The following is a 12,206-nucleotide window of genomic DNA, read 5'->3' on the forward strand; positions in this document are numbered from 1 at the left end:
AGGGCTTATTGTTGTTTCTCAATCGAGCAACAGTTTGAACACTATGTTCCTAAAAATGTACTCCTCCAGTCCAGTAGAATAAGCACATAGCAAAATGACGACTAAAATTCAAAGCACACATGCCATACACACTGGAGTAGCTGTGGATCAGTGGTAGAGTCGGCCGTCTCTCAACTGGAAGGTCAAAATTTTGATTCCCCATTTTGGTCATACGTCATATGTCCTTTGGCAAGACACTGAACCCCAATTTGTTCCTGCTGTTACGCCTGTGGCATGTGTATGAATGGGATAAGTGATTACTGATTGGCTCTTTACAAAGCATCCTCTGCCATCAGTGGGGGAATGTAAAGTATGAGCAGCTTTGAGTAAGGCAAGGCAAGTGTAACATATTAACCTGAGATCAACCCAAAACTCACAGGACATGAATGAAAACCCCCACTCTTCCTGTTTACTGATAACAAAAGCCATTCAGTTGATTAACTGTGAAAGACACTTTACATCGGAATGTGAAGAACAGAACATCATAAAAAAACAATAAGCCTTTAATCCAAGTTAGCAAACCAGACCACTTGGATACGTGTGAAACGACTCTTAGAATAAACAATCCCAGGAAGACAGCCGTCTGCCGAGTTAATCAACACGGCAGGGGAGGCCTTTGATGTGATCTGGACTATCTCAAACGGACTTAATAGCTTTTAGACCCATTGAACGAACTGCCTTAACCAACATAATCCATTTCTGTTATAAAATAATTTTGGTTCAATCCCCGAATCGGATATATGTATCCATGACAACAAGACTAACACTTTCATGCAAGGTAGATTCCGTTACGATCATATATGACGAACTTAGATACCATGGCAACTTAAACAATTCAATATTATTATTAAAGTTATATCACTGTTGTAATTATACTGATATTACTTGTGCATTTCCTTTAAATTCTTCTGTTCATCATTTTTCTTTATTAAACTTTCATATAAACTTTCAATACTTTGTCTGTGTAATTTTATGGTTTTTACTGCTTGAGAATTCATCCCAATGATGAGACCGATTTATAGATTCATTAATTACTACAAGTAATATTAGTTTCCTTACTTAACAAGGATGGTGCCCCGAGTTATACATATATAAATATTAAAAGTAGATACGCTACACAAGTTTATTTATATTTATTTTATTCAAATAAATATATAGCATAACAATGGTTTCCCTGTCAGTGATCTGCTTAGGAGCCTCATCTTCAGCTCGCAAGGAATGATTCCCAAGTTAGATACATTTGTAGAATAATATAACTGCCTTGTGTTTCTTGGCAGAGTCCCCTTTTTTCTTCTATTACTTACTTATTGCTAGAGATTTTACTGACATATAGGGCCACAGAGTATAGTCAGAAGACTAGAAAAGCACAACAGAAGTCCATTTACCATGTCTAGATTGAGACCATGCGAAGAAAGAGCACAGACATGGAGCAATCAGGTTTATCTATTTACATTGTACAAGTTCTTTTAACCATAGGTTTAAAAAATAAACTCCTATATGCTGACAGATAATAGTTGAATATTTCTGAGTCAGTATATTCTTAAAGGTCACATATTTTGCTAAATACACTTTACCATGGTTTCTAACACTAATATGTGTCTCTAGTCTGTCTACAAACTCTTTCATTGTGAGAAAAGTCCATCCTCTCCATCTTTTGCCTGCGCCCCTTTTCAGAAAATGTGTGCTCAAACAGGCCGTTTGGAGAGTTTCCCTTCATGACATCACAAAGGGCAGTAACCCCTCCCCCAGGTGGGTGACACTCCCACAGCTGGGTGTTTGTTCTGCCCTCTGATTCTTCCTTCTCACAATAAACAACAGGGTATGGATTGAGAAAGCCAAAGTCACATCACCTTCTAGAGGGGCGTGGTCAGACACAGCTCATTTACATATTTAAAGGTACAGACAAAGAAACAGCCTGTTCTGAGCAGGGCTGAAATAGAGGGGTTTATAGGCATGATACAGGATCAGAGTGGATTTAGAACAAGAAACTTTCACCGACATGGGAGCCATGAGACTGATGGTTGTAAAGGATTATAATACATGACCTTGAAGGTGTTTATACGTTATATTTAGCTTAGATTCAACTTAAGTATCATTGCATAAGCACAAGTACTGAACAAGGAAATGTTCTGTTTTGGCTTTTAAAGCATTTACATGGTAAAACTTGCACAAGTAAGCAACTATCTGTTGAAATAGAGAAATATTTGGAAGCTTAAGAGTAAAGTATTAGTTAGTAAAGTAAGGTTTACATGTCAATATAAAATCATAATATTGAAGTTACATTTAACAACTTTCCATTACTACAGATACAATTTTTTAACAGCTTTAATGAGTCCAAAAACCAGGACAATTATTTTTGTAACAAAAGGATTAACATTTATTCTTACTGATTAAACAGACGCCACAAAAAAGATCAACATTTAGAAGTTTGGAACTGTCAAATACTGACATTAATCACATCCAAGATTACATAGTCTTGAACGACTGATTCAATTACAATTGATAAAACACAAACAGGATGTTTGCAATGTAACAAAGTACATAGTATACATAGATATTTTTAACACATGACAAGGATATACAGTAAGCATACTTTTAACAAAGCAACTAACTGCATTAAAATTTGGCATCAACGCGAGACATCAAGGTAATCCAACTCTGGTTGAAGCCTGAATAAAATTCTTAAGAAATTCCTTAATGAATCCAAACATCCCCTCTGTCCAGCTTGATCCATGTCAGTGGACAGCATTATGTCACAATTAAATAAATATTAAGCAGCAGCACTAATATTTAAATCAACAACATTCTGGGTGCGAGCCTCTCGAAGCCTCCGTTTTTGGACACTATGACGGACCCCGTAGCTAAAGTAGATGATCAGACCTGAGAAGAAATGTTGGAAAATCACCATCCTCTACCAATTATGGACAATGATGAAGCTTGTTATTTAGGCATGTATAGGCGGGAGTACCCTTACCTACTGCCATCCAGACACCATAGCTGATCCAAGTCTCTCCTCCCAGTTGAACCATCAGGTAGGTATTAATAAGAACACTTAGAACTGGAATTACAGGCAGACCAGGAACCTACAAAAATATATGATCTCATCAGTGGTTCTGTTTGGTAAAATGACAGTTTCCCATATTGGGAATTTTTTTCCTACTTTCAAAGATAAATATCACTCTAAAGGCATTCCTCCATGAGCTAGCTATAGCCAGTAGCAGGTAAGCATATTTTAGCACACAAGAATAAAAAGAAGGGAGAAATGACAATCTTAATTTGCCAAAATTAGCAGCTGTAGCCATCATTGTGCCCTTTCTGTAATGGTGTTATATTGGTGTCCTAGTGTGTGAATTTATATTGCATTACAGTGTAGGAGAAGGGTGAGAGGCACAGTGTGTAAGCGTACGTTAAACATCGCCACCATCAGTCGCATCATGTGCGTTGCATATTGTGTGACAGGCCTAATAGGGGCATCATTATCCCACCTTTAACTGGCAATCTGTGAGCCAGCAGCGGGTTGTTCTAATGGGGGTTGGCCTGTAACATACTGTTGAACTTGATGTGCCCATCATCAACCCTGAAGTAAAACCCACTGATTTCACCCCTAGACAAGATATCTCAGTAAAACTGTCAACTGTTAAATCTCCACATACATGGTTACCTCCCCAATACCACCACAACTCAGTTTACCATGAAAGCAGCTTTAGCTGTGCTCTGTGGCTGCCTCCAGATGATCACAACAGCCAGGAACAGTGTCACCGTGAAAACGGTGACGAGCAGTGTGCTCCACCACTCTCGCATGCGGAGGGAATACAAAGCCTCGGACAACAGCAGGCTTAAAAAGACGACCAGGAACACTGCAGAGGAATCAGAGACATCAGGGGAGATGTTTGGACAAAATTGGCAAATTTGAAAAAACTCAATTGTACAGTTCAGTTAGCAATAAGTATGAAAGGGGCACTAAATTGCCTATGGTAATTCAGAAACATCACTTCAACCATTAGTGGAATTTTTCACATGCTCTTTAGAACAGCTGAGCTTGCCTGTCAAAAAAAGTAAATGTGACCAATCAAAGTAGCTGCTAACAGGGATTGCATAACAGCCATTACAGCTCATTTCATAGGTGCCGGGTAAGATACTTACTGGAGTGATTGCAAAACATTTTGATCCATCTCATACATAGAGAACAGAATATGTTAAAGGGACCCAAGTTTAAGATCTTTAAATTACTCTTAAGGTAAAATGTCAGCTAAAGCTGGTCAAACGTGAGCATCTCAGAGCCACAGCCACATATAGGAGAAAATACAACCACGCCAGTGTCGGAGAACATACAAATGATAACAGTCATGATGTTGACATTTTTAGAGGTGCGATGGGTGGGCCGTGATGGAGGCCTGAACAGCCCCATCACAGTAAACGGTTCTGATCTGTGGATGAAACCAGCATCTTCTTTGTACCTAAGGAGAACAAAATACAACATGTTTAAATGTAGCAATCCCTGCATGACCATAATTAAAATAATCATAAAAAGCATTTCCATCTACTCTAAGTTTACATACCTCAATATGAGAACACATATGGCAACAAGAGAGTAGGCGAATATGGTCCCAATTGAACTCATGTCAACCAGCGCCTTCAAGTCGAATAACAGGACCATGAACGCTGCAAAGAGCGTCAAACGTTACTAACTAAGAACATGCTAGGATGCTCTTTATGATGCCAAAGACTTTAGGCATTACAATACATCAATTAAGAGTTATACATCTTGAAAAAGTCCTATGGTTGGGAGAAATGTGTTCAATCTGCAGGTCAGATTTTTCTGAAATATTTCAACTACATGGAGACCAATGAAACCCATTATCTACCTAACCCTGTCTCTAAAACCCTAGATGATTGGATTATTTGGTGGATGATTACAAAGGACATGTTTTTTTATTTCTACAATGTCTGAGAATGATATCCACAGTATGGGTCATTAGGTAAAAAGTGAGGCTACAACCATAAAGCAAACTAATTTCAGGTTTTCCATGAGATGTGAATCAGTCTCATGCATGAAATTCAGATTTGTTGGAGGATGCAAATCTACTACCTCCTTAGTCTCTCTCTCATCACTTACAGGGCAAGCACACTAGTTCTGATGTATACCATCACATACAGAATGGTCCAATACGTTCACAATTATTGAAGTTTTGCTGTTCTAAACTCCTAATTGCCACTTAGAGGGTTGTTAAAGCCACATCTGTGACACCATTGCAAAAAGGTATAACTTTTGACAAGCTTACCAGCCACAGCTCCTGAAGCCAGTGTGGCCAAGACAGGACTCTGCCTGGAGCTCATGTAACAAAGAGGTTTGAAGAGCAGGCCGTCTCTCGCCATGGCAAAGAGCACACGTGGCATCGGAAACATCACTCCCAAAAGACTGTGGGAGAATAAAAACAGCCAGAAGAGTAAAAGGGAAAGCTTGGAAACCCCAATATTCATTTCCAGATGTCAATCTTATGAAATTTATGGCAAGCAATCAGCATTTTACAGATAAGTTTGTTTACCAGTTATGGTGAGTACTGCTTACTCTTTTTGATATTGTCTCCTTTCGCTTTGGATTACATGTCATGCCTGTCAAATGTAAAACAAAATGGCCTACAATGCAAACTGACACTTAAAATAGGCTCTGGATTTGATATTGAGAGAAACCTATGGATCTAGCCTTTTGCGTCTTCATGCACATGCTATTTTCTTTTTAAGTTGGAATTCTTTTTTAATAAAGAAAATATTTTATTTCAGTAAGAAGAAGAACCATGTCTGAAACACCTGCTGTGATTTAGCAGGACCATATAACATGTTGGTAGCAGGGATGGCATCTCCACCAGCATTCAGGGCTCTTGCTGGAAAGCTCTTTCACTTTCAATCAGGAGACCATCATTCTTGCTCTCTCTCTTGTGAAACCAGTAAGCAACACTGGCGTAAAGCCTTAACACAAACAAAGTGTTTTCTAAACCAAAGTAAACAGCTTTGGTGCCTAAAATCATGAGAGAAAAAACCTAGCTAGGACCAAAGACTGTAAAGAAAAATATGGATTAAGGCTCAGTGATGTAACCCACTGGTGACCAAAGAGATGCTTTGAACCCGAACAATGTCGGTCGCCATATTGGAAATGATAACACTACCTAACTTTCGGTCATCCTCGTAACAGGAAAGAAAATTGGGGTCAAGGCTTTCCTTAATTCTCCCGGCAAACAGCTGCCTACTAAACAAAATACTGAAATGGGTGTTAATAGAGCTTTTGGAAACAGCCTCAAGAGGACACTCGAGGAACTACAGTTTGTGCCGCTTGATTTGGACCCCAATTACTCAAGTTCTCCTGGGTTCAAGTCTTGTTTTTTTACACCTTCCCCCCTTGCAACAGTTCTGGATAATAATGGTTTTAATGTCAAGAAATTCTAGGTAATCATTATGTTTGTATTTGCAATAAAAAGTACCAAAAATAAACTTCAGACATTGAACTTCCACCTCCTCACATCAAATCACATTAAGCTGTATGTCCTAAAAGGGACAGAACACCAGTACCTTGTTGAGAGTGCACATAAGGATCCTACAGCCACAACATACTTTGCAGGCTCCCAGCCAATGTATTCAAAGGCAACAGGTAAGGGGCTGTGTGTGTCGAGCAGATAGTAAGGCATCATGAGTGTCAGAGCAGCCGACACACCAAAGTAAGCCAGGAAGCAGATGAGCAGGGATGCCACAATCCCAATAGGTATTGCTTTCTGTGGGTTCCGGACCTCTTCGCCTGAAAGAGCATGTGAGTTAGCTTCTTTCCTTCATAGGACAATATATAACATTTTCCTTTAGATATTTAAACTCTCATGTTACAAAAAATAGTTTACAGTCATCAAGTTGAGTCATTAAAAGTCATGCATAATCATACGTACCCGTTGTGGCAATGCAGTCAAACCCAACAAAAGCATAGAAACAGGTTGCTGCTCCGGCTAAAGTTCCATCAAAGCCAAATGGGAAGAAGCCGCCAACGCCAAAGTCGAATTCAGTTGTTTCATTTTGCGACAACATAAGGTTCCTGTAGAAACAATAACATAATCAGTGAAATCAAGGTACAATAATAAAAAAATACCTATACTACGAAGGAAAAAAAAACTATGAAGACATGCAGTTGCTAGGGACACATGGACTGTTATATCAAGCAACAGAAAGTTGTGTGGTTGATTTGAGGTTGGACTGAAAAGAGAAAAGGAGAGAGAAACAGCTGTGCACGTGTTAAACAAATTACAGTCTTGTATGGGATATGGTGGTGTTTTATTACACTAGTAAAGAAATAAAATGTCAACAAACTCTGGAAGTGACATGATGGAAAAACTCAGCAAGGGGCTGTGCAGAATCATGCAGACCGGTTGACTTTGTCTCATCTCTATAGCCTCAGTGGAAATGTTCAGTCCAATGGAGTGACAACAGCTAGGTTATCTCATTATAAGAAGGCTACATAGATAAAAGTTGCTATGGACCAATCCCTAACTATAGATTTCAATGGACTATTTCGCAGAAGAAATATATAGTTCTAAATCAATAAAATAATTATTTGATTTCAAACTACTGACTTATTCAGTAAGTCACCATGTAAGAAGCTGGATAATGTATGGTGAGCAGGTTTTAATAGTGGAGGAACCCCTTCAGGTTAGGACTACACACCTTAACACCCTGCTCACTAAACACAATCAGTTACATAGTTTTACATTTCTACACATTGGCATCTTTGAAATTATATTTCCCTCCAATTGAGCTTTTTTTGCAGTTTGCCCATTAATATTGAGACAAACTGGATTACATTGAAGAAAACAATAAACCGGATGATGCAAGTTTTGCAGTCAAACGTTTTTTCCCCATCATTTCTTCAATGACATCCCAGTGCCAATAATGTACGCCAATAAGCTGTAAGGTGAAAGTATGATCTTACTCCATCTGCCGACTGGCATTCAGGATGGTCTCCTGACTGATCTGCCAGTTGCTGATGTCTCCTTTTATAAAGCCAGCAATGATAATAAAAACGAGTACAGCTACATTCACTGCAGTAAAAACTGTGTTCACGACCGCTGACTCCTTCACACCATACGCAAGGACCCCTGAAATTAAAAGACAGAGGTTTAACATTGTAGCTGATTTTTTTACAGTGCAGAGTATCCTGCATCCTCTACTCTTGTTGAACTTCATTATTACAGATAGTACCAGCAAGCAGCATGATGAGCCCAGCAGCAAAGAAATCTGGGTACAGAGCCAAGCCAACCGAGTCCATCGGTGTGTGCTCTCCCAGAGTTTCACCAATAACGTTGTCAATCAGGTCATCAAAGGTCCCAGTCCAGGCTTTCGCTACACTAGATGTCCCTGAGAGGAACAAAAAAATAATCAATGTTAATGCACAAAATTGGGATTATACACATAACTGCATTTCATCTGTCCAAAACCCCAATCATTAACAGAGTCACCTCGACTTCTTACATCAAACTTTTCTCACTCCATCACCAAGATTCACATTATGCACAGAGGGTCTCATCGACTCTTATATACGTTTTGGACTTTGGAAGATGAAAGTCTCTTTTGGAATATGGTTTGTAATTTCCATCACCAATAGCTTGGTTTAGTTTAGACAAGTTATTTATTTTTGATAGTTTGTTTACTTTGTTTTTGTTTGCCTGGATGGAACAGACTGATTGATAGGTTCAGTCGGTCAACAACATGTTGAATACATGCTTCATGTCAATTGTTGAGCTTGTTGCCGTCAGAGAACTTATTTGCAAAATACCACCATATTGAAAAAAGGTTACAATGTTATAGGACGTTTGCCACAGCACAATTCTGCCACAGCAACACTAAATACAAGTATTGAAGCAAAAAAGTCATGCTAAAGGTTATTTCCTACAGTAAGTAATTGAGTTACTTTAATAAAGCAGTAACTTTTCTTTTTGATAGTAGTGCCCATCAATTGTTAGTAGTAGGACAGTGTGAGCTTAAGGGTGACAACTCACTACCTTTTTTATTCAAAATCAAATGCAAACAAAGAAACATCCAAAAGATAAAACACAAATCTGCATCCCTTTCTGGCAGTGATAGCCGGGTAGGCCCTGCTCTGATAATGTGTGATTTAAAGGTGCACTATGTAGATTTGGTAGTGAAATTTGAAAGAAGTGAGAAAAAAGTATGTGCTTTATTTTCTGATCTAAATACACAAACTTTATTCAAAGGAAAAAATGGGTCCCTGGAACTCTGGAGCTAAAAAGCTACCAGGAGAGTTACTGTTTCACTGTTGGGGGCCCCACACCATAACTTCTCACGCAGCATTTTATCTTTAAACAGTGTTACAGGGACCACATTTTCCTCTGAGGACAGTTTGTGTAGAGTTATAAACATTTACCACAGAATCTGTACATTTCTCCTTCACATTTCTCAACCAAAACTTTACAATCAAACAGGATTGTATACTTGACTGAACTTTACATTGCAGCAAAACATTGTCATTTTCTGAGGTTTCAGATGAGCAGGTAGGACTGGTATGCTCTTACAAGGCACAATTTAAATACAAAAAGTCAAAAAAGCAACATCGACATGATATCCTTATTATTTCACGGAACAATCATCTTCATGCATTTGGACGATCTTTGGCTGATCAAGTGACCGCACAGAGCTCTCCTGGCTAACTGGCTAAGACACAGCACAGCAGAAAGTAGGACTAACTTTTGTTCAGTTAACATTATTTGACTCGTGAGTGGTGGCACTGGAGCCCTAGCAGTAGCGTACCTCCTGTTGGGAAGATATTTTTATTATTTTGCCCAACCAACAACTTAAAATTGTTGGTTGGGCTTTCTTTTTCTCTCGTGCTGGCTTCATACATACATGGGGACAGACTTATGAAGAGAGAGGAAGGAGGGACGCACAGGTCTGAGGTGGGCAAAACCAAATCTCAGAGCGGGAGGGGGCGCAGACAAACGTCACTATGTTTTTACTGCTAAATTGAGAAAATCTAGCACATTGTCGTGTTTATAATACTTAACATTCATTATCAATAATTATGATATCATATTGGGTGGGTTGTGGTGGCTGGTTTGGATTATTAGGCGTTAAATTACCATAAATTACGCCTATGGACATACCCTCCATACTCACAGCATTCTTGGAAATCATTAATGTCACTATTTTAATGTCACTGAAGTAACTCCTCAGAAACACCTGTATCATGTGTTTTACTTACCAATGACGTAGGACAGCAACAGGTTCCAGCCGGTCACAAACGCCCACACCTCTCCCACAGTCACATAGCTGTAAAGATAGGCTGAGCCAGTTTTAGGGACCCTGGCTCCAAACTCGGCGTAACACAAGCCGGCAAAGACCGAAGCCAGCGCCGCGATCAGAAAGGAGATGATGATGCTGGGGCCGGACACCTCCCTCGCCACCTCTCCTGACAGCACATACACGCCAGCTCCAAGTGTGCTGCCAACACCCAGACCCACCAGGTCCAAGGTGGTCAGGCATCGGCAGAAGTTAGACTCTTCACCTTCTGGCTCCAGAGGCTTCTTACGGGTCAGGGTCCGAATGAAGCGTAAAACTTTGTCACAAGATGTTGTGCAACCTAAAGCACTGTGGAAAATCAGAACATGGCATGCATCACACCAGGGATACAAGAAATACAATTTAAAAAAAACAGTTCCTCATGTTTTAAAACTATATACATGAAATACTGTTTGTATAAACCAGCCTTTGTTAAAATGCATGTTGATTGGTGGGTTAACTTGAGTAAATTAGTAAACTGTGAACCAAACATCTCATCATGGTAACATAAAGTGCAAATGTGAAGAAGCATTACCTGCAAGCCATTGCAAGCTTGTGTGTTTAGACTGCCATCAACATTTGGAAAAACAAAAAGCAGCGTTTTCTTACTGCTGCTGGTGAGGGATGGACAGAGAGCACTCAGAAGGGGAAAAACTTCTTTCTACCTCCAGCTTGCAGTCTGCAACCTACCCTTGCTGCCTGCTGCCTGCTGCACACCTGAAATCAGTTAATCAATCAGTCCACTGAGAGGGAGGCCTCCTGACTGACATCATCTGCTTCCTCTACATATCAGTGGTCCAATCCCAAACATTGGACCTCATTCACCAATATATTAAGAATTAAACAAGATTTTTCTTTGTTATTGAGAACAAGGCCCAACAACTATACAAAAAAAACCCTTATGACCAAGCCAAAGGACACAAAATTGGTAACTTGTGTTGGTTCTGGACCATGACTAGCAAACTGGGTGAATAGTAATCAAAATCATTAATCAATGAATTCAATCATTTTATTATTCTCTTTGAAAATCTGTAATGTTAAATGGACTTGAGCTTGTACAGTGCTGTTGTAGTCTTCTGACTACTCAAAGCACTTTTTACACTGCAGGTCACACCTACACATTCACACACTGATGGTAGAGGCTGCTAGGTAAAGTGACCATCAGTTTTAGCTAATCCTATTCATACACATCCATACTCCACCGACGAAGCAGAAGGAGCAACATGGGGTTAAGTGTCTTGTCCAAGGACACATCAGATATGCAGAGAGGCGATAGTACAAGCACAAGGGTGAGGCAAAGGTGTGAGTGTGGTCGGTGCAGAGGAGTGAAGTTGAGGAGGTGTGTATTAAGTAGGCAGGCAGAAAGGAGAACAGGGGTAGAGATACTGTTGGGCTGATGAGCAGATGGAGGGCAGGTGTGCAGGTTTGAGCAGGTGGATTGAATGTGCAGTAATCAGGAGAGTGTCACTGGAGAAAGTCACGCCCATGCCATCAAACATCAAAGTGGAACTTGCAACTTCTGCAATCCAATGGAAACTGTTGATGTCATCTTTATCTGCTCCATGAATACTGACGAAAGACAGTTATTTAAAATCAATCTGGAACATGTAGGAATTACAAATATAGATCTAAAAACAATATTCACAAATAGTTCAGGAAAATCAGTTCACATCTTCACTTTTCTACATAATTCTGGACTAATAACGAGGACCTAAACAATACAGGAAATATTAAGGACTAATACATACAACAGTAGGTGGCAATAATGCTTCACCTGGTAACAGTTGCCATTTAAAGAAGAAGAAGGAGTAGAACTTGTTGCAGGGTCAGATGGTGACAGG

General features: G+C 39.6%; 1 protein-coding gene across 2 annotated transcripts; it reads right to left on the reverse strand.

Moving 5' to 3' along the window:
* Positions 1-2,387: 2,387 nt before the first annotated feature.
* LOC132975919 (cationic amino acid transporter 2-like) lies at positions 2,388-11,604 on the reverse strand. 2 transcript variants are annotated; one of them, XM_061040816.1, is made up of 12 exons: positions 10,901-11,601; positions 10,289-10,674; positions 8,272-8,427; positions 8,003-8,168; positions 6,969-7,111; positions 6,604-6,826; positions 5,322-5,458; positions 4,599-4,701; positions 4,372-4,496; positions 3,730-3,896; positions 3,014-3,122; positions 2,388-2,919 (listed from the first exon to the last, which is right to left on the reverse strand). In XM_061040816.1, exons 1-12 carry the CDS (start codon positions 10,909-10,911, stop codon positions 2,810-2,812), a joined length of 1,836 nt encoding a protein of 611 aa, XP_060896799.1. In that variant the 5' UTR covers positions 10,912-11,601; the 3' UTR covers positions 2,388-2,809. The 2 variants fall into 2 exon arrangements, 1 of the variants encoding a protein (XP_060896799.1); XR_009673338.1 differs by lacking the exon at positions 2,388-2,919 and adding an exon at positions 3,525-3,643 and having other exon boundaries at positions 3,012-3,122; positions 10,901-11,604.
* Positions 11,605-12,206: the final 602 nt, after the last annotated feature.

This window comes from Labrus mixtus, chromosome 6 (genome assembly GCF_963584025.1).
Source record: "Labrus mixtus chromosome 6, fLabMix1.1, whole genome shotgun sequence".
Lineage (NCBI taxonomy): Eukaryota > Metazoa > Chordata > Actinopteri > Labriformes > Labridae > Labrus > Labrus mixtus.